The following is a 26,718-nucleotide window of genomic DNA, read 5'->3' on the forward strand; positions in this document are numbered from 1 at the left end:
ACGGGGCAAAATTTCTCTGCTTTGTGTTTTCTGGAAAGCAACGTTACATGTGTCCCTCTTTTTCATTTCTTTTTTGCTGATCCGAAAAATGATTCGATCCGTGACTCAAAATCCCCGGAAGTGTCTGAACTGTGAGTTTTGTGATCCGTTGCACCCCTTACTCTTATTATTAACTCTGCACATACAATTTGAGCTCTACAACCAGAGGAAGATAAAAAAGCTGCACTAAGCTGTGCAAGTCATGCTGCAGCTTGTCAGATGTGTACATTTGCTGCTTTTATGTCTTTATATCATGGTATATTGAACATGAACGTGTGGAGGGACATTTAACATTTTATAAACCAAACTTAATCAAGAACATGGCCAGCAGATGCATAATAAACATTAGCTGTACACATTTATTTCAACCTTTAAACATTGTTATTAACTATTGTCCCTATATGCATTAATTATGAGCAACGCTGCTCAAATTTCACATGGTTAATTAATATTCATGACCAATGCGACTTGTGCTTTCTACAATGTGCGCAGCTGACTGGGGCAAGTTGCAAACAAAGGGGACCCCATCACACGTGCCCAAACAAATGTCAAACTTTAGCAGTCCAGCATAGGCTGGAGGTGAAATCGTGTGCAGCAAGAGAAACAGCACACAGCACAAAGTGAGACAAACTCTGAATGAAAGTCTTCTTTTTTGTCTTTAGCAGAGGTGAGTAGAATTACAGCCAAGATAAATGGTTACCAGTTAATCCTGTTAGGCTGTGCATTAACACTGCTGCACAACCTATTATGTACTCTGCGGTAATACCTGCACATTTCACATGTATTACTTATGATAAGCATCTCATTTATAATTACATTTAAATTGTTGGTTCTGGCAAATTTTGTCAGCACCCCATTAATGCCCAAAAGAATCCAATTTGATCTAGTGTGTTTGTACATTTTTCCGTGTGCCTTTGTGCAAACAGAACAACCATCTGTGCTTAATTATTTACTATCACAATTTCTATATCTGATCAATAATGCTCATAACACTCATTAACACATAAGACGTCCAAGTTATTGATTTGTGTCATTGTTAAATTGTAGCAGTGCTCTTTGCCCCACTGTCGCTCTACCTCTCGGTCTCACAAACACCGTCGTCATCAACAGAAAAAAAAATCCAAAACCGCCCTTGGAAGGCAGGCAGAACTTGCCATAATGTTGTTTTCCGCTTTACCAGTGCGCATTTCCACAATGGTCATGCAGCTAGGCAGGAATACCTTGGCTTAACACCTGCCCTCTCTGTGTAACGGTCACTCTGGCGAGCGAACTGGGTGCATATTTGTTGCTCAATCCCAATAATCCGCCCTAATTGGCCTTCTCCCAACCTCTAAATTTTGCTACCATCAGATTGAATACAAATCTGCAAGTCTGCTATTAGCCCCCATATTGGAATAATTTGATTTAATGGTTGGTGAGAATTATGCCAAAAAATGTAATATCAATTTCTCAAAAACTGCCCACGCACACATTTTTATTTTGCCTGTACAGATGTATAAATGTATATGCTGATCATCCAACTTAGACTCAATTGGTGCAGCTGTACCTTTCCAGTCATAGTATAATATTATTAGAAGTTTGAGTCTGAATGAATGGCTCATTAAGTTTTTTATGTTCAATAAAAAATAGTGAGGGTAATTTTCTGGTTTGAGGGATTTCATTCTTCAACATTTATTACTATAGCCATCTGGACTTCAGAGCCTTACAAGTGTCAGAAGCCTCCTGTAAAGTAACATACACAAGACAGGGTGAACATTTAGCAATGAATCTGATATATGTATGAATCTGATATACGTGAGTATATGTGGGTCTGGCGTTGTGAACCTCACTGGCTGACAACCTTCCAATTCCTACATCAGCTGAGACAGCAAACATGCCTCAGTCTCACGCAAGCATTAGGTGGATTTCCAACAACTTGAATACCATAGCTTCAATGAAAAGAAACTCAATAATCTAAACAAAAGCAAAAGCAGCTGGAGAAGATTGTTGTATATTTCCTGGAACGAAAAAAAACAATCATATACAGAGGGTTCAGGAAAGTGTTCTGTGACTGTAGTGAATAGCAGTCTAACAAACATCGAATAGCCATGATATGAGCCTCTGTAACAATGGCGGGTGGTGATTAGCAGCTCGGTAGGGATGGTGTCTCCGGTTGACGGAGCACAGTCCCTTAGAAACAACCTCACACCAGAGTTTTTGCTCCACAGTCCTGCAGGAACTCTCCTGACCCGAACGACCTCACGCTAATCAGCCAACAACAAAGACCCTCCATCACAAATGGGGGCCAAGATTAATCTGCCAAGACAAAAGGCCGCAACGCAAGGAACATCCGAGTTTGTGTTGTAAGCCAACGCCCTGTGTAAGAGGACCAACAGGTGGCCTGCCCGGGGCAGCTATGGGTTTAGCAGGGGTCGGGAAAATAACATGCACTCCTCATGTCAATCTTCATTTGATTAACCTGGGGCAATACTGAAAAAAAACCTAACCAGGCTTTTGTCAGCACTCTCTTCCAGTTGCACCTCTTAGGAGCAACAAGATTGGCAATCAGTAGAACTAATACCTCCACCAAGGTCCAACAGACACTCACTCATATCATACCCCTAAATAAGCCTCATTTTTTTCATCAAGATCCAGCATTATTACCTGGTTAATCTCCCAATTTTTAAGGAAAGTGAGAGAAAAAATTCCTGGATCCGCGACAAAACAAACCAACAAACAAACAAACCAGCAGCATGGGAAAACAGGCAGATGCATGTTTGTAAACAGAAATACGGGCTGGATTATAAAAAATTAAACCTGAACAACACCATATGCACATCCTTCACTAAAGCCACAGGTGTGTGTGAGGCCGCACCCACCTCGAGGGAGCACACACAGATGGAGAGGTAGACCTGGAGGATCGGAGTGAGGGGTGGGGGTTGGGCTTGGAATCAGAGGGATGCAGGTAAACATCATGCACAGTGGGATGAGGTGCTGCCAACTCACTCCCATAAATCTCTGGAGAACCATGGGTTCTATGTTCTGACTTTTGATGCAGCATATTCTAAAGGGAGAACAGTGTTCTAAAATAAACAGATACCCAAAAAATATGGTATTATAGTATACTCTGGCTGATAGGTTTTTTTCCTTGAAAAACCCCATATCTTTATTAGAGAAAACAGAGGCCCTTAACAGACGGTGGCTTGTTATATGGGCCAGTCTTCACCAACTCACTGTGCCGTCCAACACATAGAGGAGGTTCATAAGGAATGTGTGATACCGTCAGTATAGAATAAGATGGATTAACAGCATTAAAGCTGCTCAACGGGAAACAACTGCTTATAAGAAGATTTAATTTAAAAAAATGTGCTAGTTTGACTCTGATGCTGCCGCTGTCACTGATCTCTGAATTTTAGCAATGTCCCGTCCATGTTTGTTTTTTCAACTTCATAATAGTGCTGCTGATGGCTCCCTGCAATTATTTGGTTAAGGTCATGTTGAAAAGGTTCTGTGAATTAAACATATGCTTTAAGGAATTTCAACAGTTTTGTGTTATTCTAAATTTTGAAGCCTTTTGACACTTTTTTACTGCAGACAAATATCGGTTATCGATCTCTTGCAGTAGTTATAATCGGTATCGGCCCTGACAAAGCCATATCGGTTGACCCCCAGCCATTATATGTCTGTGCTGCAGATGACTGACTAAGTGACTGACACAGCCACTCTTAGACAAAGAAGCCCCAACCATTTAATTTCCTACAGGCACAGCACCAGGAAAATATTCTGTGGCATTTTCGTTTTGATTAATTTCCAAATGTCAATTCTAACACGACAGATGTGAGGCAGGTAAAAGCTTTTACATTGGCAATTTTTTTTTTTTTAATACCTCGTTGGTGTATCTTCTCTGGGAATAATTCTTTGAAGTGGGAAGATCTTGCTGGGTGATAAACCCTTTTTTGAGCACATGAGCTTTGTAAAAAAATCTACTTTGTAAATGTGAGTCACAGACGTTTTTGACTAACATTTGTTTCATGTATCGGTATTTTCCAGCAAATACCACCAGGGTTGAACAGACGCAGAGAAACAGAAAATCAAAGGGAAACAGACAAGAGTGCGTGATGACAAAACAGGGATTGCAGCACTGTGAAGCAGTCAATATTCTTCATTGTTTGTGTTGGCAGGACTTGGGTTGTTTAACAGAAAGAATAAAATACAAGTCTGGTAACTTTTTGAAACTGCTGTGATTACTTGAGCTCTCTGAACGAACTTGTAACAAATGACTTTTTCAAGACATTCATTTCCAAAGCATTTCCTTAGACTAAAAGTTCCTTGAAATGAAAGGGGACTGCTCCTTCATGTACTGTAAATAAAACAGATTCATGTTCCGTGGAGTACCACAATAATGTAGAATTTGCCTGTTAACACAGAGAATGTACAGTGCAGTAAGTCAGCCCAGCATTACGAAGAGAAAACCATGTGTCTTGACAAAGAAATATGCCTCTTCAGATGATGTTTTACTTTTAACATTATAATTCATAACAGCGACGCTTGTGGAGGATTTACTGTTGTGTTTAGAGTTAAAAGGACATTCCACTGATTTTGATGCAGGAAAATCAGATTGGTCGTCATGAGCAGTTACTGCCGAGACCGTGAAGTTGTTTGAAGTCCTCTGGAGGCTCTGGAGGAGCTTATGCCGCGCTTGTGTCATATCAGAGTTATGGTAATGACGAGTTTCAGACTTGTGAACGGTGTTCATGCCAACTGGGCCATGTGGCCCAAAATATTATCAATAAAAAAAAAATCATATTGATCAATAGAGAATTAACGATGTATACATTTAATAACATTAATGGGGAAGGAAACATTGGTTCTATAGAAGAGATTTTTCCCCCTTTTCCTCCAAAAAAAGATCAGATTAGCATTAAAGCTACAGTGTGTAATATTTAGAAGAACTTATTCACAGAATTTAAATATATTGTCCATAACTATGTGTTCATATATCTATAATCTCCTGCAGCAAAGAACCGATGATTTTTCGTCAACTTTGAATGAGTTAAACATAGTTACATGAGGTGGACCGTCTTGTTTGCTACGTCGTGTTTAATATGGTTGCACAAAACGGTCCAGAATACGACGCATTCGGGTTGAATTTTCAGAGCTCCCGGAAACCGGAAATGGAAATAGCGGTAAAAAATTACACACTGTGGCTTTAAGATTGTGAAAATAAAGTATTAATGTTCAACAACTACATAGGGAAAAATCATTGTCCAAAAATGAAAAGAAAAGAGAACACAGATTTATCGCACAGTCAAATGCCCATTGACCCCACACAGGCTGTGGACAATTCTGTGTGGGATGGTTGGTCTGGTCTGTTTAGTACTCTCGCTCTCGTTTGGTCCTTTGGTCGCCCACCTTAAAAGGAAGTGCTTCAATGGTCTCATTTAGAATAAAATAAGCAGTTAAGCATGTTATGCATGGCGGCGTGGATACAGAGTGATTGACAGCTAGTACCGCCAACGAATCCAGGTCGAAGGTGTACAGTGGACAAGCTCTCAGTCAGGCCCACCCTCTGCTCCACCAAATAATGGTTATTCCTGGTTTCAAAAAACCAAGATGGCCAAATGGCTAAACTTGAGGCTTCAAAACAGCAGTTCACAGACCAATGGGTGATGTCACGTGGGTTGCCACTTGTGTTTACTTGAAGCTTTGCTGTTTAGCCTCAGCATTTCATCAACCCTTATGGTAATTAGCAACTTATTAATTTCCATCCTTGATTGATGCGTCAATGGTTTCTTTCCTGTTGAATGATACATTGTGTACAGAATAGAATATTTTTTATGAGTTTTTTGCTTGATAAATCACTGAATATTGATTCCTTTTCTATAGGTGGACTAATGAGTGACATTAAACCATTAAAACAGAGTGGCACAGTAAGACTTGGTGTGAGTTGTTGGTGAATAATTTCACCTTTTGGCTCCATTGAACTAATTGATGAAAACGGAGGCTGTGGCTCCTGCCTCAAACCTTCCAGCTGTGGTGTGTGGATGTGCTGTCAATAAAGACAAATGTTTTATGGTAGGGCTGACTGAGAAAGGAGAGTGAGAGCTGCCAACAGACAGCCCATATAAACCATGCTTCAATAAACCACTTCCTCCAACCTCCTTTCATTGACTGAACCAAGGGAGAGCCTGCATTTACAGCTCAGTTCCTGTTGTTTGGTGGTGGCTGCCCCGTCTATCTGCACCCCCTCCCCTTCCCCATCCTTTCATGCCAGCAGCAGCAGCCAGCCTGCAGCTTTCATGGCTCTTGCCTTCTTTGTGTTCCACCTATACAAGTAGGTATGATTTCTGGGGAATCGTAAAACAATTACTGGCAAATTCCTGCAGCTCTTTGATTCCTGCCAGACACTGAAAAAGGGGATTGAGGAAGGGGGTGGAGTAAAGGGTGGGGGGTCTTAGGGTCCCTTAAAACACCTAAGATTTTTTCATCCAAAAAACGCTGCCTCATGTTTGGTCCCTAATGTGCACACCAACTTAGAAACTCTCCAAATAGTGTCCACTGAGATAAAACTGCTGCTGGGTCAAAGTTTGATGAGTTTTCTCCAAGTTCATTTCGTTTTCAGCACCGTCAGTCAGAGGTACATCCCAGGCTGCTTCACATTTGCATTCTGTTTTGAACTGTGAATTATCCCCCAACATTTCAAAAAAGTAAAAACCCTTGGTTTGCAAACCTAGTTAGTTATTGTACCCAAGAAATAAAGTAGGATAATGTATCAACATGCAATACAGTTTCTAGGATACTGTAAATACAAGTCTACATGTAGCAGCGTAGTCACAGTTTAGTAGCCCGCAGGCCGAGTTAGGAACCATTTACTTTTACATATTTAACAAATATGTAAAAGGTAGGGGAAACACTGACATGGAAATGCAAAGTCAAGGCATCAGAAGACAGAGGGAGTCAGCCAGCTACAGAGCAGGTAATACAAATACTTCTACTGTGCACACATGCCAGCCAATGATTGCCTCAATATTAGAAAATTAGTGCATTTTTTTATGTATTCCAATGCTGTAATCACTTGCTTTACAGAAAAGAAGTGCACATTTTACTTACTTGTGCCATATTTTCCCAAGCATTTTTCTAAATGATGTCACTGTTGGACGCTCTTTGAAACTTTATTCAAACAGGCGTAAGCCAAAAGAAACCAAACGTGCACAGGAGAGCATCCTTCATCGCCCGCGAGGATATCGACAATCTGTGCTATCATCACAGCTCAGGGAGATCACATGAGCAAAGCCACAGCAAAGAGGAGAGGAAAGCACTGCAGCTTCTGAGACATAATTCAGCCTGAGGATCTGTATCTTATGCATAGGTCATTGCAGTGACTTGACTTATGTGGTATGTGCACACAAGCCACAAATTAAGCTGGAGCTGGAGGATGAAGGGAGTTAAAAGGTTTCATGCGAGTGTTCCAAAGAGCCCAGGAGATGGCCAGAGGCTAACATGTTGGCCCAATCATTAAGGCATCAATCTGAGGGTGTGTGTAATGTGTACACTGCGAGGGGCTTACACTGTCTCCAATCTGGCTCATAGAACAGACGGCTCTTTCTTTAAGGAAAGTAGATACTCTTCACCCTCAACTATTGTTGTCTACTTTGACTTTAAGGCCTTTAGAAAAACCCAAAACAGGAGGTTTGAACTTGGCTCCAAGCGTAAATTGTGGATGAAACACTCCGTTGCGGAAGGTTCAAGTCACGGGAGCAGCAATGAACTCGTCACACCTTTGTGGCAAAAAAAGACACCGCACATGAAAACATAGCTGGATGAACCCCACGCAGAGAAAAAAAGTTTCACTTTCTCAAGAGAAAACTTCATCCAGGGTGAAGGTTAACCCCTTTCCACCCCCGACACTTTTCAAACAGACAGTTCACAGGATGGGACAAGTTCTGTCAAAGCATAACGGATGAAGAAAAATTGTTAAGCCCATAAATTGTAATGGGATCAGTGGTAAATATATCACAGTCACTTACACGCATTCCTATTGGGAACAAATTAGGTGTTGTGTTACTGGTGTTAAACAGATGTGTCTGTGCTCATCGTAAGGCACGGGTGGGACTTTTAAACGCGGGTGCTCTTCCCAAACTGCACAGGTGCTACCTGTGCACCACAGATACACTGTGGCACTAAACTTGTGCACGCTCATGACATCTACATCTTGGTACTTTATGGAGAGAGTCCACTGGGACGGCTTTGGCAGAGGGACAGATGTGCTCCGATAGCCAAACCATGCTGGGTAGGCCCCGGACGTGCGCCTCTTACAGCAAACCAGAGCTGGAAGAGCCTCAATCGCGTTGGATAGTTTATGGTTTTACAGCAAACACAGAACAAAGGGTGGTGGATCGGACCGAAACTGTGAGCTAACATTTTTTACCAATTAAACATGCTAACCTATTCAAGATGGCATCATCCGAATGCATCTGTACCGTCCAGGAATTCTTCGCGACTCTATCAATGAAATACAAGATGCAGTCATCCACCACCCTCATGAATAATTATAATTCGCAGTTGTCCAGGAATTATCCACTGCCTTACATGAACATATGCTTCAACTGGTGTAAAAGAGCGTACGCTGCATCCGTCCAGGAATTAAACACTACGCTGAATAAATGAGAACATGCTGAAGTAAACGGGAATCAACCAGAGCCCCGTCAATAGCTGCCATTCATGGATTCATGTCTTATAAAGTTTTTGTTTTTCTTAAATAATTGACAAAGAGGTTAACTTCTGTTCGGAAGAGAATTACACTGGAATATTAACTGGCCACAATTACAGAGCCAGACGGGCAAACGAAGGCTCCACCGCACCTTCTTTTTAGGTGTCAATTGGTTTTCTTCCCCCTTGTAATAAAAAGCACCTTGGTTTTAGAACCTCAGCTCTAGTGTATCTTCCCCTGAGCTGCACAGACCACAAATCTCAACGCTCCTTTCACCAAGCCGGCCCATTTCTTGCCCATTACGCAGCTCTTACATCTTTCCATAAAAGTGACAATACTCTGAAATATCACAAACACCTATGAAAAGGCGCCATCTCCAGAGTAGATTAAATGGCAGCCGAGGCTCCAAATGAGGTGCTTAAGCAGCATGAGCCGCTGCCGCCTATTGGCAAAATAGCACCCCCTTCACTGGTTCCAAAGAGCTTCTTTACCTCCATTTGTTCAAACGGCGTTGCCATTTGGCCGTCTCCGTGGCAACGGCTCAACGCTGGCGCGTTAACCGCGTGGCAATAATGAAGCGCGGTGGCAGCTTTACTGACTGGCTCGCCATTAATCTTAATGTGCGTCTGGCAGCTTCTCTCGGCTGCACAACAAATCACGGAGAGGGTGAGAGGAAGTTACACTCATGCTCTCTTATCGCTCGCTCATTCGGAGCACTCTCTGGGTGTCGACTGCTGTGCCTTGTGTGTGTTTAGAAATTCATAAAAGTGATGACATGTTGATAAGAGGAACAGGCCGAGCACTGAGGAAACAGCTGATGCGGAGGAGAGGTTTGAAAACCCTATCAGCGTGCCGCGTGGGCTTACCTGTCGTCAGCAAATAAAGCAAATAAAGCGTGGCGGTTGGACACAAATCTAAACTACCGACGCCTCTTAGATTAACCCTGCACACGAGCCAACTGGCAGAGAAAGATTTCATTGCATTTTTCAAAAGTGTAATGGAGAGTTTGAAATATGATCGTGGCTCCCTGCTTTCACTTGCCCCCTGTCTTTGAAATCCTGACAGGCCATTGGGGGATCCCTGGCCCACATAACTAACGCTTTCCTGCTGCCATCCAGGCTGCAGAATCATGATGCAAGGTTCACACACCTAACCTCCATTCATCTAACACTGCAGTCAGTTATGTAAGGCGAGATCCAGGTGGAGGTACCTCAGCACACAACTTGTACTCACATGTGTTTTTCTCCTTCCTTTTTTTTTCCTCATCCGACACAGAAAAAGACAAATTCATTCTTGGAAGCCATCAGTCGTATACGGCTACACAAACCAGGAAAAAGAGGGAGAAGTAAAACAATAATGTTCCAGTCCATTTAGTTAAAGATGGCTCCTCTCCTCCCTGCACCATCCCACTCCTCCCCGCACTACACATCAGGTTTCCAGGGCGACACAGAATTAAACCAATCACAGCTACTTTCCTGACGCTCCGTAAATATTCCCACCGTCAATTAAAGTTAAAGAAAAAGTCCGATCTTATCTTAAGACTCCACGTTGAGCACACAGAACTCGATCCCCTCTGACAGGTTTACTTTGTGCTTTACACCGCGTTTCAGTGCCTCCCATTTTATTTTAGAGCGGATGGTGAGTGAAAAGCATCTCTGTGTGAACAGGGGACTATAAAATGGATTTAACACCGTGGAGAAAATAAGACTGGACGTCACAATCCCTTGTTCCCGTTACAGTAAATTCTGTGCAATCAACAACTCATTTTAATTGTAATTAGATAGTAAATAGACAGCAGTTTGATTATCACTTCATGGTTTCATCCATCGGAAAAAAATAAGCTAATTTCAGAGAAAAATGTGTTTAGCATCCCTCACTATCTTCTAACCCCTTATAAATTAAAGACCGATAAAAAGGATTTTTTTGGGGGGGGATGCCGATATTGGGAGTAAAAAAATTCAGATACATATATACACACATATATTTAAGAATTTAAAAAATGACAACAATTCCTAAGAATATCGTCGTCAAAGAAATGTTATTGAAAATAGATATTTGACATATTAACTCTAAACTTTAACATATATATAATTGTAAATGAAAATTTAAAAAATACAACCAAAAGATATAACTTGAAATGAGCAAATAAATAGAGACTACTGTCGTATTAGGAATAGTTAAGCAATGCAAGAAGAACTGAGGCACCTGACTGCGCCAAAACCGCTTTAACAGGTTCAGCTATTTCCACATTAAGGTTGTAACTGAAATATGAATTAATAATTAAGCTGATACTTGGCCGCTACTAACATTTGCAGTTTGTCAGGGACCGTTAGTGATGTCTCACTGTCGATCCTCTCATCCGACAAAACTAAAACCTGAGAATATTTGACTCAAAACAAAATCAACGGATCATCAAAATAGTTGCCAATCAAACTTTTGTTGAGTGGTGAATCGGCAAACAGGCGCAGCTCTATAGATGAACCCAAATGACGTTTTTTAAATGTCTTCCAAAAGCTGGAAAGGTGTAAAAAGCAGCCGCTCCAACCGAGAACTGTTGAGCTTTAACCAGACAATGTTTGGCATTTTTGCAAGAAAAGTACAGTTGGGACAGTTAACTACAGATGCTGTATACATTTCTGTCAATCCACTAATGCGTTGGCTATTTCAGCTCTAGTTACTTTCAAGCTTCATTTTGACAAGTAAAATTCACTGTGAATTCCAAAATGATGCACCTGGACATATTCTATGTGTTGCTTGGAACCATACGACTCTTCTGGCTCACATTTGCATGTGTTGAGCAGAGAGTGGGCCCAGAAAAGCACAGGAAATCAGACGTACGCGGGCACCATACTTCATTTCCCACAAACCCTCCTGGACTGTAGCACAGGCCAAGTGGAAAAGCTCGTAGCAAACCGTGGATTTTTCCTTTCAGATCATTCATCCTCTGCAGATGTAGAGAGTAGAACTTGGAGAGAGAGTGTGGAGGAGAGGGGCTGGCGTTAGTTTCACGCAAACAAAACATTTGATCCTCTCGAAGAGTTTTGACAAATGAAGCAACACTGTCGCCCTCTCTGATCTATTACACTGGCTGTGTTTCAACAAGGAAAACACTCAGGAGGATTATGTATTTTCCGGAGGGGTTTGGGGCCATAGTCTTCGAGCCACATGTCACATTCATAGAGGCTGGACGGGAAGGATGCAGTGTGCACAGGCCAAAGCTCATCCAGTACCTTGTAATTAAAAAGGCCTCTTAAGACAGATCCACAGCTCTGCGAGTCCCATATCAGCAGATAGGAATGAGATGTATAGGCCGCTTAGAGACACGCGGTTAAATGAATCCAGAAAGATTTCAAACTTTCTATGTACACTGGGCCCAGTGATTGTAAATATAGATGTTTTCCGCTTCACAAAACACAGCTGCCACCATCTTGCGCCTTTGACTTCATTTGGAGGCCGAGACTGCAAAGGAGCGAGCGGTCATGGGAGTGTTGAGGACCCGCCCACACACACGCTCGACCAATCGCTAGTCAACCTAAGTTGTCAGTCATGATGTCTCGACCTGTTTTTATAGCATCAAAAAAACTAATGAAAACCAAACATCAAAAACATGAAGACTTGGAACATACATCATTGTGATAAAAACCTCCTAAACGGACAGAAACCATCATTGGGAAAAATTTGACCTTATTTTGGTCCATGCCCCATCCACTACAATGGGGGACGCTGGGTTTAAAACATATACTGCAGCCAGCCACCAGGGGGCGGTTGAGATATTCTAGCTTCACTTTTGGGGATGTCATGTCGTCCATCTTTAAGTCATTTCGTTGACTGTCTCAAAATAACAAGCATATATAAATTAGCCATTTCCTCCCCAACAGTCCCAGGAACTGTCGCGGGAGATGTTCCTACGGAAAATTGTTTTCTGCATTTCTATCATGATCAATCTCGTCCACAGTCAGGAACAAAATGGCAGGAACTACATGTAAAACCGTGCTTCCTCCACTTAAAACACCAGGCAGGGTCTCTAATAAGGAAAACGTAACAGATACATGCGGGGACTAGAGAGAGGTCCATGACACACTGTAGAAAGTGAAACAGGAATCTTATTTTCTGACATTTTCCTTTCCATCAATCAGGAAAGAAGCCGCCAGATCGAGTACCAGTGACAATAGCTGACGATCCATCCCTAGATGCATTAGAGAGCTACATAATCGAACGTGACTGCAGGTTGTCCAGACTGTGCATGTGTGTTTGTGTGTGTGTGTGTGTGTGTGTGTGTGTGTGTGTGTGTGTGTGTGTGTGTGTGTGTGTGTGTGTGTGTGTGTGTGTGTGTGTGTGTGTGTGTGTGTGTGCGCACATGTGGCCAGCGTGGGAGCAGCAAAGTGAGCCGATCATCCCTGACATGGCATAGAACTCACATTTTTATTCTCACAGGCACAAACTGGCACACTGACACATTTATCACAGTTTACATCACTACAAAAACATCCTCGGAGAATCTGCCACGTTCATTAGCGCTTGTACAGCGACGTGGAGCCAATAAATCAACTATTATTACGCATTGATATTACATGAGTCACAATGTGAGGAGTCGACACTGGACTGCAGCCAAGCACCAGCCTGCTTGGCTGCTGCAGCTTTTACAGCCCATGTGCATGTGCAGCATGTCTGTATACGTATATGGAGACCGTACTGCTCAAGTTCACGATGAAAAGCAATTATCGGGCTAACCTTGACTTTAAGGCCTTTCTATTTTGCAATACTTGCATTTCAGGGTCACTGGCTTATGGGAGCACGAGCTCCAAGGGGCCCCCGCGACCGACCACAGCCGCTCAACTGTCCGCACGAGTGACTTCTACCTGGCTGTCACTGCTCCACCTTTTCACACCAAACACCCCCTCGCGCCCAGCAGCTCTCTCTCACACACAAGGTCCGTCTGTGTCACGTCCAAAAGCAGCGCCACGTGCCATTGCTCCCGTTTGTTGCCGGGGTTTCAAACCCAACACTCTCGTCTGCGGAGTGACATTTAGAAGAGACAAAGGCATCGGCGCAACACAAGAGGGCCTTTTGGCGTCATTAAACATTATTTCCAACGATTCCCCCTGTCGCCGGAGAGGACTGCGGACACACGTCGCGTCTTTTAATTGCCACTAAATAGGAGGAGGAGGAGGCAGGCGGGTGTAAAATGCACCGCTGATCCGTTCACGGAGACTAAATCGACTGCCTGTTCCACACAATGTGCAGAGGTCTTCAATTCCCCAACACAAGGGATCGTTGAGAACTGCCCCCTCCATGAAGTCAGAGTCGGCTCCAGCAACTCCAGGGCACGGACGAAGGGCACACGAGCACCGTGGAGTGTTGGATGCTTCCTGATGAGGGTTTGAACCCCGCTCACATGTTTCAAACGTCTCCCCGCTTCTCACAACAGGGGAAGGCCAAGCCGCCGCAGAAGACATGCCGCGTTTTCCAGTTTCTCACTCGGAAGTCGGGTTTACCGACCTCCGAGTCGGAAATTGTAAATGGAACGCCCCTGCGAGTCAGAAAAAAACATCACCACCCCCGACTTCCGGGGTCCGAGGTAAACTGGAACGCAGCAAAATAGTGCCAAAGAAAACACCACGCACACCTGCAGAAATAATAGTTGTCGTTGTTTTGTTTAGTTTGTTTTTTTTTTACCTCTTTTTGGCTTAGGGAAGCTTTCATGCAGGTGAAAAACCACTTTCTCCACAAAGTGCTGGATGTTGCTGTGCTCCGGCCCTCGGACGAACACCATCCAGTCGTGGGTGAAGCCTTCCACCGTGGGTTTCTTCCGGACCTGTGCACGGTGACCAAGTTCTAGTTTGACCTGAACGGCACCCTGGAGGAATGAGATGATACTGCTCTTATTACAAAATATATATATATATATATATATATTTATTTTATTTTTTAAATAACTAAAGATAACAACACTTGTTTGTCAAGAGTTTTTTTTTTTTTAAAGGAAGATTTCAAACTTCAAACATCATTTTTAAAAACAAATTACAAAACCGTTTGAATAATTCGCTCTGCAGACTAACTTGCTGCTTTAAAAACGTAATTATTTTTTTGACATCGCAGCGCATTATGTGCTCATGACTCCTCATGAGCTGCGATCAAACAATTTTTGCATATTTCATTTCACTTTGCGTGAGTGGAAGTTCTTGAATAACGCCGTGCACGCGCGCCCCCCCCCCCACACACACGTTCAATTATTGACATTTTGCTCCAACTTTTCGACAAATGGGGCAATGTCGCCCGACGGCTCGGTAGATAACGTAATGAAAAAATGAACAAGGAAAAAAAAACAAAAAAAAAAAACTGCCGGGAAAGTTAACATCTGGTCTGATTTGTTTAATGATGATAATGTATGAATAGTGTGCAAACGTTATGCCGAATTAAAGTACGGAGCGTTACGACCCATAGGAACGATTTTTCGCGTGTGCAGCAAACGCCTCTTCGGCCGGTATATATATATATATATAACACGAGGAGAAGTGTCGAATTCTTTACGGGAATTTCGTGTGTCCCCCCCCCCCCCCCCCACGGAGCTCACTCGGGAGCAGCGGCACGTCTCGGCTCGAGCTAGCTGCACGGTGTGGGGGAACCTCGTCACGGAGCAGAGAGCCGCCGACTCCACCGGTGTGACAAAAAAAAAACGGCGAGACGTCCCGAAACGGAGTCCCGTTGGACCGCGGCAGGTAGGGAGGTCGGCCCGGCTCGGGCTACTCACCGAGTTGGCCATCCTTGAGGCCCGCGCGTCGCTGCTATTTCATGGAGAATTCGTTTTTTTAAAAAAAATCGGAGCCGAGGTGAGGAGGGCTCGCCTATGACGGCGGACATGGGTCTCCTGGACCGAAGTCAGACTCAAGACTTTCAAAGGCTCGCCGGCTGTCAAGTACCGACAATCGCCTCGAGACGTCCCGCCGCGGACTTTCAAAATAAAGCACCCTGAGTAAAGCTGTGCTATGGATATCGCGAGGCCCATCCAACCTTATTATTAAATATAGGGCTAAACTCATTAATCCATTAATCTGTCGATTATTTTCTCAACTCATCGATTAGTTGTTTGGTCCCTCAAATTCAACCAAGGTTTAAATCCAGATTTACTCTAAAGGTACCGTACTGTATACTGTTCAACAATTGTTGGTATCCATTGGGTTGTTGATTTTACTTTTTTGAAATTACAATTAATTAACACTTACTACAACTAAACAACTGGTGCTTAAACACATTAGGTTTTTAATAGGGCTGCAACTAATGATAATTTTCATTATCGATTAATCTGTTGATTATTGTATCGATTAATCAAAAGTCTGTAAAATGGTGAAAAATGTTGATTGTGTTTCCCAAAACCGCCAAGATGATGTTTTGTTTTGTCCACACACCAAAGATATTTATTTTACTGTAACAGAGGAGCAAAGAAACCAGAAAATATTCACATTCAAAGAGCTAAAATCAGAAAATGTTGACGTATTTTTTCGTAAAAACTGCTTGAACAGATTAATCAAATATTAAAATTGTTGGCAATTAATTTAGAAGTCGATAACTAATCGATTAATCAGTTAACTGTTGCAGCCCTAATAAAATACTGTTAAAGCACCCCCCATCAATCAGTACATAATAATATCCCTTGATATCTGCAAATATGGCACTAGCAGAACAGTGACTGAGATTATAATATGATTTAGATATGATCATGAGTCCAAGTCCTCCCTCAAACTCTTTAACATATTCACCAGACAGCAAAAATTAAAGAATTTGAATATTTAATATTGATATCTACTGGATTGAAAGGGGGAAAAGAAGATTTTATATCCCAATATTGAGATCTGTAAGTTGTATGGAAGCATACGTCATAGAACTTGGAATAAAATTTGGCAAAATACTTAGAATAGAATAGTCGAATTGGAATATATTGAGTTCTCAAACGCTGGAATCCTCCTACAGATGATCAAAAATCCAGTCACCAACATGATTATTCTATGCAAAGCACCTCATAAAGCATGACTGAAAAGATTCACAGAAATGTTTTGTGGTGTCTATGGTATTAAATACTGAGTTTTCAGCAGGACTGGATTAAGTCTTTCAACCTTTTTTGTCCGGCCTACTTATCATTAAATGCACTACATTGCATTTGGGTGGCATATCATTACATAGAGAGCAACATTCAGACCATGTACTGTAACTGTACAAAGCTCTTGGAATATAACAGGCTCCTTTTGGGGCTCGTTATAGTCAATAAATCAGTCACACTTCTCATAATTCTCCAAATAAACTTCTTTTATAATTTATCACAATCTACAAATCTAAATGTATGCTATTGCTTTTTAATATTATTTTTTAACCTGGATTTGTTACATAACTTTTCTGAGAAACGTAAGTAAAGCAAAGCTGTGTTAGATGGCGTAATGCTTTTCTCCATGCTTTTATTTTGAAACGAAGATCTTCGTGTTTCCGTTAGTTTGCTCGCGCAATACTGCAACTGCAAGGAGTGAAGCGCACGCGCAGCTTGGTGTACCGCTTGGGCCGTAGATCTTGCACGAGATGGAAAAGGCCAATGACAGAACAGCAGACACAGGGATATCCAATCAGGTGGCCGCAACCTCCCCGTAATTGTGTTGCCTTCATGTGCCAGGGGAAAACCGGCAAACGAAGCATGTGTGAGTAGTTTATATAGAATGGTCGAACTTGTTTGAAGCAGCCGAACGCCAGCGTTCATGTTACCTTCACGTGGCAACAAAACACCATATACATCGTACACCACATACGGTATAAAGCAAAAACTGCAATATTTATGATATCACAAGGAGACAGTTCATAAATTGCGTACATTCAGATTAACCATTGAAAATGAATTACGAATATTATATAATCACCATCTAATGATCAGAAAAAACTCCACATTTTATTGATTTATATATTACTTGTACGCACAGATAGACTACATTGAATGAAAATAACAAACATTAATTCTTGTTTTAAAGACGGAAAATGCCGAAAAATGCCAAATGGTAATGACAGTTAAAGCTCCACTGAAAAAAATAAAACTCAAACAAAAACATTTCTAGCAGGTCAACTCATGGCTCGCCTGAAAAACAAAACGTCAGACTGACCAAACCAAACAGAAGCCATAATTCTAATGACGCAATTTCTAAGATCATGAACTTCCATACGGCTTCCGTGCCGACTTTCATTAAGGTGCTTCAGTCCATGATATGAGGGGAATATTAACCCAGGCTGAGTTTAAAGCTCTGGTGTTTATGTCTGTATGTCTTAATATTATATATCAAAACTACACATTTATCTCTATTAACGACCGGTGCGTGACGGGCCGACTGGTCTTTCTTCAGTTTTGGTCCTCGGTGCGCGCCGTAGTCACACGTTGGATCGCGGGCGGCTGAGTGGATGAGGTAAAGTTTGAGCAGCGACACGTTTGACTTTCCCAACGCTGTAACAGTGAGGCCGATATGTTCCTCGGCATGCTGCGGTGCAGGAGCGGACCACCTGCCTTCATCGTTGCGGACGGTCAGTTAGCGTTAGCGTCGTTGTCAATAACACCGGTGCAGCTATTATTAGCCGGCTCGGCTAACCCAGCCTCGCTAACTTGTACCGCAGCAAACGCCCATTGGAATATCTGTCAACTTAACCTTTCCTCAACTCATTTACACAACATTGTAACGCACAAAACGCATTCGAAAGGGTCACACGACAAAACAGAACGCGCTCCTCGATTCGGCATGCGTTTGACGTACCAGACGGCGCGGAGTGCAAAAGGAGAATGGAATGATTGCTGCCCAAACACGCCACCGTGGGCGGCAGCAGCAGCAGCATCAGCATCAGCATCATCATTGTGCTGATGCGAGGCCAGCTGGGCGGCTCTGATACTGAGCACTGTCGTGTGGTGATGTGTATCACAGCAACAGTCCTCCTCAATACCAAAGATCTTGTAGAAGAGTTCATGGTTTAACCAGCAGGGAACTGTATGCTGCAAACATTTCTTTGGTTCGTTGATTTTCGACTCTTACAGAAACTGCCCAGTCAGAGGATACAGGACGAACAGTTATCATATCTCCTACGCTGTTCCATAAAGCAGTCCGTCGGAGTCCTGCTGCATTGCATTTCTTTGGGAGGTAGTGACAGTTAGTGCTTATTGACCAGAGCGTGTGGTGTATGCATTAAATAAGTTTAACAAAGACTAACAAAAGACACATGCGTACACTTTACTGTCTGTAATTATCATGATGTAAGGTTAACATAAACAAAATTGTGTGTGTGTGTGTGTGTGTGTGTGCAAAATAAGTCAGCAACACGTGGATGGACTTTCACCAGGCTTGGTGAGAATATTAAGTGGAAGGGTGTATGAGGATTAACTTTTGGAGCTGATCAGTTAAGCTTATATCGATCAGAAAATGATCCAACGTCATATGATGCGATATGATAAGTGCCGTCATTAAGTTGTCGCAAAGAAGTCAGAAAATAAAGTGAAAGTGAAACATCCCCCCTGGTATTTCTGCAACCTATAGGACTATTGACACAAAGTAAAAGTTGTATAGATTCAATCATAATTTGTGCCTGATAAATTGCTGTTACTTTTAATGGATTGCTTCAGCTGCTGTTGATCAATTTTCTTTTGACTGATTAATCGACTAACACAATAGTCAAAATGGCCCAGCCCTGGTAAGATCTAATGAAGTGAAAGTGAATGGATCACTATGCAGTTTCATTAAAAAAAACCTGCTGAGCCAATTATGTCGCATGTCGAACCGACTGGGTCCTGTGCTGCCCCGACCTCGGGCCTTCCAACGCGGCTGCGACTCGAGTGAGCGTGTGCGTTGTGCCGTCTGAAATCCCACGTGCCCGTCCGGCATGTGCAGTCGGCGGCAGCACAGTGTCACTCCGTAAAGCCTCAGCGGTGTCATTTCTAAAGCGGTGTTGGCTCAACACTGTCCCTGCATTGTCCCTGCTTGTATTGCTAATGCAGAGCTAGCAGTACAGGCCAGCCCATATTGTTGTGGCTGTTAAGGTAAATGTGCTGCAGAAACCGCTGGAACCTCTAAAGGTTTAGCTGACCACCGGCGGCCTCTGGATCCGAGAAGAAGCCGGGTTCTTCTCACCTCTTGGGCATCGCTAGAATGGCAAACGGTGGCTGACTTAGTTGTTCTCCCAGTTTCATCCCTGTCAAGCTCCTCATGCTGTCACTCCATTTTAAAGACTGTTAGGTTCCAGAGTGAAAGACACATGAGGTGCGACATTAGCTACCGCTTGGCCCCGATCAACAGCCATATTCTCCACGAGCACCCAGCAAATAAGCACATGATAAAGTCCAGTGTCAGTTGTGAAAGTCGCCATGTGTGAGCAGGTGCAGCTGACTTACCTGTGTATGTGGCAGTGGGAGCTGCTGTCGAGTGAGAGGGAGCAGGGCGGCGGACGGTGCGGCACGGCAGAATGGCTTATCAGTTAGATAACAGCAGGGGTGGGGGGGGGGTCTGTTTTTGGGGAGGTGGTGTTATTGGTGGGTGGGGGTGGGGGTTGCTACATGAGGCTCATCTTCCCCCCAATGTTTGTGCAACAGTAGATAAGTTTTTGCACAGGTTGAACCCAAGAGAGTCAAATATTCTCAGTTAGGAATACAAACCTTCTTTCCCTTGTCAACAGGATTATGAAAAAACTACCCAACGGATTTCGACGGAACTTGGTGGAACGATGGGACATGGGCCAAGAAAGAGCCCATTAAAGTGTGGCACGAATCTGTGGCCTTTTTAACCACTTTCTGATCCCCAATTTCCCAGGGAATAATGGAGGAATCTCGATGAAAAACAGATCAGGCATTTTGAGGGGACTGGTATCCATGAGTGTGTGCAATTTGGTGCGGCCTGATTGAGTTTAAGAAGGCCTGTTGGGCCTTGGCCGTGCTTTGCACTCTTGTTGAGGGCCATTCTTGTTTGTATCTCGAGCATGGAAAAGAGGACAAGCACACTAACACACTCACATGAAAAGCTGTAGGCACTAAAAGTGAAGTCAGGATGCTTTCACAAATAAACCCATGAGTAGTTTTTCTATTACTCAAATCATACGAAGTACAGACAACAGAGAAAAATGAAAGGTAAATCAATATTTTCAGTGAAACCTCATCAGTAATCCTCATTTCACCTGCACAGTTTTTTAGGTGCTTGGGGTAATTCCAAGCATCTTGGGAGAACTTTCCGCAGCTCTTCTGTGGATTTAGTCGACCTCGCTGTTTTCTCTTTTCATGTGATCCCACACTGACTCCATCCACGATGCTGATATCAAGGCTCTGTGGGGGTCAGACCATCTCCTGCAGGACTCCATGTTCTTCTTGTCTCTAAAGATAGTTCTTTATGACAGTGAGTGGCTGCATGTTTGGGCTCACTGTCCCGCTGCAGGTGGACCTTTAGGAGCGATCAGACGCCTGATTGGTCACAGATCCTCTCATCTCTTTCTTACAGTAGAAAAATAAGCCGCCCCTCAAAATGTCGATCTATTTCTTTGGACTTTTAAAACATTCAAAACTCAGCCTAATAGGACACCTGAGTTTTGTTAGACACCCCCCCCCCCCCCGATACCTTCTAGAACTGTAAACAATATTTTTCAAACTCGTTCAGTGAAACTTTAGCCCCTCTGCCTAAATTGAGCTAAAAGGTTCCTTCTCATTTGGCTCATGAAATGTAAATCCCAGTACTGGCTAAAGTTAATAAAAATGAATTAATGCAACGATGGCCCTGTTGAAGCCTCGACACTATCCAATCTTCCTGGAAAAAAACAAAAACGCGGTTCAGCGGGTGAGCAGCTGTGACGTGCAGGCCTCGGGGGGGGGGGCTGGTGGTCTGCGCCTGCATTGTCGTGCCTAACGAGACAACCTGAGATGTGCCACTCGCATGCTCAGCAACCTGTGAGTCAGGGGGTGGGGAGGTAGACCGCTGACTTGTGAATAATTTAATGCAAAATGATGTCATGGCTGCGGGCCGATAACTTGATAACACGAGGGACGGGCAGGGATCGGCTTCCAAAAGGTAAAGTCCCCTGAAAAACCTCCCAGCGATGCTTCCCCCCGCAATGTGTGGGCCCATTAGTGCTACGAGGCAACAGGTGGCTGCATCACTGAGCTTTTGTTTCAAACGCTGACCTCAGCACCACTGATATGTGATATTCTTGATTTCCAACAAAGGGGATCACCAAGGCCTCCCTCTGAACGTTTCCCTTCATCGTGTTGTAGTCTGATGATCATGAAATGAAATGATCATTCCAGCAGCATTTACCCTCAGTACGTTTTCTTCGCTTATCACCCTGCCCGCCAGCTTAGCTGGAGACAGGGTGTTGTTAAAGCCCGTGTGTGTGTCCACAAAATAACTCGATAACGTAAAGACAGATTGTCGGCAAACTTGCCGGGAATATAACTTTGGAGAGTATATCTCCAGATGATTCACTTTTTGACCCCCTTTGGTCAAATGTCAAGGTCAACCTAAATATGCTCCGAAATGCAAATTGTCCAAGATATCGCCACAAATAATAGAGGCATTCTAAAGCTTATATGAGAATGAAATGACAATGTCACCATGGCGTCATGTAGTGTACCAATGCGTTCACTTTTGCCACCAAAAAGATCAGCGGTGTCATGGTGAAATGGCAACGTCACAATATAAAAAAAGTTGGCATTGTCTGATTGGGGTTTATACAGCGTGGGCAGGGTATGCATAGCCCTTCTGATGATTTTCATCCTAATGGAGTTTCCATCGCTCAGGTGTGACTGGCAGTCGTGATGGAGAGTTTGAAGACCCGATTTGATTTTCCCAGCTCCGTCATACAAGCCCAGGTAAGCTGCTGACTTATGGCTGGACAACACCGTTACACGAAACCGTTTTCTTTACTTTGATTAACTTGTGTCATTAACTCAATGTAGAAGGACTTCTGTCCTGCAGTAATTCCAAAGGTGGGGTTGGGTTCTCATCGGCCAATATTTAAGTCTGAATGATTACGCGATACTGTGTTCCATTATACCTTGGAGTTCCGGGCTCGGAAGTCATGTTCCTCTGACCTCCGGGGCGTTCCAGTTGCAATTTCCGAGTTCAGAGATTATAAGGGAACAACAACAGGTGAAATGGAATGCAGCACCAACGCTAGGTGTGTAAAACGGCAAGTGTTTGCTAACAAGTCGACTTAATAAGGTGTTATTTTGTCAGAAGTTCAAAACGTATTGTGTTGTTCCTAAGTGGACACAAAAAATATCTATTGAAACGGGTTGAAAGATGATGATTTAACAATAGATTTTAAAGGATAGCATTAAGTAAAAGTCAGTGACAGGAGTCACGTATGGTTAATGAAAATGATTACGTCCAGCACATGGGTTGTGTCTGTCAGGACTAGTTCATGTGTTTTAATCACTACACCCCACATCACCCCTAAATCTATATGTTGATTGTTAAACGCACTAGATTCTTAAAGGTGGATGTCAGAAGTACAGAGGCTGTTGTCAGTTTCCGTGAAAAGGATTAGGCTGCCGTGGAGATGGCTGTACATTTGTGTAGGAATATGCCTGAAGCTTTTAAAAAGGACAAAGAAAGTTATGTTTTTGGTGCTTTCCTTTTATCAAATTGCAGAAGCAAGTGAAAATTGCAAAAATAATTGTGTTTTTTGTGTGTAAAAGTTTTTACACCATTTTTAAAACATTATATTCCTTTACAGTTGTAACACAGACACAAAGTGTCACAGTTTGTCAGAGAAAAAAACGACTGTGTATATACCAGCATTTTAATGTACAGATTCCCACGACAGGAAGCGTCTCAGTCAAACCGCGTTTGCTCCCAAAAAAAATCTGAAATGTACATTTCTGCCTTTTTTTCTTTTTTTTTCCTTTTTGCAGACAGTGAGAACTCTTGTTGCTGCCGTACTAAAGGAGAAAGGACAAAATGGGCGAATCACGCAGTCGTCCCCTCAGGTGAGTTACTCCCCAGAATAATGTTCCGAGGTGGTGAACAGATGGGACTGTTGAGAATCTTGATATGATTTCATTTTAGTTTTTTCATTTTATTTACAACAGCTTGTCGAAGTAGTTGTATTGCGTTAAGTAATAGCCATTTCAAAGAAGTTGGTGTGTAAAGTATAATCAACAACCCAATGGATACCAACAATTGTGGAACAGGATACAGTACGGTACCTTTACAGTAAATCTGGATTTAAACCTTGGTTGTTGTGTGTGTGTGTGTGTGTGTGTGTGTGTGTTTCAGGGCCCAGCGTTGGAGGCTCTGTGGCAGCAATGCTGCAGTGACTCCGCTCTGGTGCGTTCAGCCTGCTGTGATGCCGTGGTGCTGCTGGTGGATCAGGGCCACACAGAGCTGCACTACATCCTCTACAGTGTGCTCAACCTCCTGCCCTCTGCCAGGTACGCAGAACACTCACATCTGGTCTCGGTCACATCATCGTTCCCAAAAATGAAATTCATGTGAACGTGCTGCCAAAACTGGTCAATCAGTAGATCACTATTATGATATGTGAATAATACAGGGAAGAGAAGGAGAGCATTGTTCAACTCAACTCCCACTGATTTGTGTCCTTAATATTACCAATTACCTGTAGTGTTAAATGACATCATTGTATGTAAAAACGTACCCTTTCTCCGCCACTCCATTATTGTTTAGGTCACTAGCACAGCAGACCATAAATTCAAGGCTACATAGACAGCATGCCAATATTAACACCCCAACTATGATCAGCATAAATTGAGTTATAGTTTGAACTGCCGAATGCATTTGTTATTAGTTATGAATCGAGGAATGTGTCATTCAACTTCTTCAAAACCTGACATTGTGACTAAGTGAACGTGTTTAGCAATTGATTTTGACCTTTTATATTTTTCTTGTACTCGTCTGATTTAAACTATTGTAGGGACAACTTAAAGGATAACTCCAGGTAATTACAACTTGGGTCTCATTTTCTTAGATCTGGTCTTCGTTTCTATCACTATTGATAACTTGGTACTCCCCAATTTAATTGCTGAGACGGGGAATGCCTCAAAAATTTAAAGATGCAAAAATTTGGCAGCTAATAATTTGCCCCCCAGTAAATTGTGCGAACCTTCTTAGGTGCGTCCTCACTGTGTCTTAAATATGCAATAGTGTAGTTAATCTACAAAAGGTTGTCTAACCTCTTTGTGCATGTGGTTACTCCATCATTTATCAGTCACCGAAGCTTTCCCTTTGACTAAAAGCCAACTTCAGCCTTCTGTCTAATTTTAAATCTAATCTTGATGCAAACCTGCAACACAAGATGAAACTGGCTTGATGAAAAAAGAAAAGTGGAATTACTGCCTCCAGTCAAGTTGCAAGTGGACGTTTGTACCAGATGAACTTTCCTCTGGGCATTTCTTAATATGTTGTGTTCAAAAGCACGTACATTCACAGTAGCGTGGTCCTCAAAGTGTTTCTTCACCACCAGTATCCCCGGTCGGAGTCAGTAGTTCTTCGATCTGACTAAAACAGCCTGGGCTAAGCCCTGCTTCCCCCTCCTGAGATACCGTATGATCCACAATCTAGTGACCCCTCGAATTTCATGTTATTACACTCCCCCTAGATGCAAACAAACTACTTTTACGGTGGGAGTTGAAGACCTCACAGACAGAGGCCTTGGCCAGAAAACTCCTGGTTCACCTTCACTGCTTGTTTTGGTTTACCAAGTCTGTCCAGCCACCTCCTCCACCATAGGATCCAACTAAGCACCAGGCGTTGGGTTCATATCAGGCAGGCTGTTTTCCCACGCGCCCAGCTTTAGCTTCATCCATTATTGCCCACAAGGGGCCCCTAAGGCAATTATTAAATATCACTCACACTTTTGATCTCAGAACTAAGACTAAATCCAAATAGAGCTGATAAAATGAACACAAACTGACAAATATCCCCATGTGCACACTGTACTTGTACTGCCTATGAGTGCAGCACCTGAGTGTAGAATCATAATTCAGCCGTCAGTAACAGGAGACTGCCTCATTGTCCTTGCCCCCCTCTGCTGCCTGTGATCCATTAATGCTTCTCATGTCCCAACCATCAGAGCAGGAGATGGAAATCTAACTGCAAAGTGACCTTTTCTATCCAACATGATATGGCTCGTCTTATATGAAAAATGTTCAGTAAGCATTTAATTTGACCTTTTTGCACATAATTATTTTTTACAATGCCTTTTCTCTCTCTATCTCATGAACTGTTCTTCACACATCAATATTTTCATATTGAGAATGGAACAAAGAATCCTCACCAGGGCTCCAGACTTACTTTTTTTACTAGGAGCACTGTAGCCCCTTAATCAAAGTTTTTGGGGCACAAACAGAAAATTTAGGGGCACACCTTAAATCGGCCTGCAACACAATTGTCCACATTTTCGCCCATTTTAACTTTATTACTGATAAATAATTTGGTAATATAGAAATTTCATTGCAGTATTGTTGTTATTGCAGTGTTATTCAGTTCACAATTTCATTGAATTGAATGAGGAAAAGGTTCAATGGTTATTTTGCCATCGTTGAGTGAGATGTAAACAGGGATTAATGCAAAAAAAGAAAAATAGAATCTGATTGATCTATTTTTCTGGCCTTTTACCTATCTACTCTTTTATAGGCCACTTTTTTTTCCACCATGTGCTCGCTTCCCATAGGTTTTCCTATAAAAAGGTGGATAGTGTGTACAAACTTTTGACCCTCAATGCCTTCTAAATAAGTGAAATTATGATATTTAAGCAAAGTCTGCTCACCAACTACTCCTTCTCAGCTCTACACAGCCTTCTGGCCTCTTTCAGCTCTTTGGTTTGGTTTTACAGTCTTTACTGTTTTGATTGACTCTCACTGCTGTCATCAAATTTGTTTCCAGCAGCAGCTGTTTTCAGTTCAAAAGCTCTGATAAACCCACTGTCCACTGCCGGCCCCACATCAAACAGCAGCAAGACACAGACAAAGGCCATATGGTGAC

General features: G+C 42.7%; 2 protein-coding genes across 10 annotated transcripts in view; one reads left to right on the forward strand and one right to left on the reverse strand.

Annotated features, from left to right (window-relative positions):
• Positions 1-15,720, reverse strand: part of mllt3 (MLLT3 super elongation complex subunit) — a 50,564-nt gene extending 34,844 nt beyond the window's left edge. The window contains exons 1-2 of one of the 4 annotated variants that reach the window (XM_035622725.2): positions 15,480-15,720; positions 14,405-14,585 (exon numbers count right to left, since the gene is read on the reverse strand). In XM_035622725.2, coding sequence (XP_035478618.1) covers positions 14,405-14,585; positions 15,480-15,491 — 193 coding nt within the window. In that variant the 5' untranslated portion in view covers positions 15,492-15,720. The remainder of the gene's footprint in view (positions 1-14,404; positions 14,586-15,479) is intronic. The other 3 variants (XM_035622718.2, XM_035622742.2, XM_035622734.2) reach the window with 3 other exon arrangements.
• focad (focadhesin) overlaps positions 15,293-26,718 on the forward strand; it is a 48,166-nt gene continuing 36,740 nt past the window's right edge. For 4 of the 6 annotated variants that reach the window (XR_004789786.2, XR_004789785.2, XM_035622675.2 and 1 more), the window contains exons 1-4: positions 18,073-18,159; positions 22,509-22,580; positions 23,628-23,702; positions 23,992-24,146. Coding sequence is in view for 4 of the 6 variants with exons in the window: in XM_035622675.2 (XP_035478568.2) it covers positions 22,527-22,580; positions 23,628-23,702; positions 23,992-24,146 (284 nt within the window). In the remaining 2 variants the exon portion in view is untranslated. Of the gene's footprint in view, positions 15,448-18,072; positions 18,275-22,508; positions 22,581-23,627; positions 23,703-23,991; positions 24,147-26,718 lie in introns of those variants that run through there. The other 2 variants (XM_035622692.2, XM_035622683.2) reach the window with 2 other exon arrangements.

The sequence above is a fragment of the Scophthalmus maximus genome, chromosome 1 (genome assembly GCF_022379125.1).
Source record: "Scophthalmus maximus strain ysfricsl-2021 chromosome 1, ASM2237912v1, whole genome shotgun sequence".
NCBI classification, from domain to species: Eukaryota; Metazoa; Chordata; class Actinopteri; order Pleuronectiformes; family Scophthalmidae; genus Scophthalmus; species Scophthalmus maximus.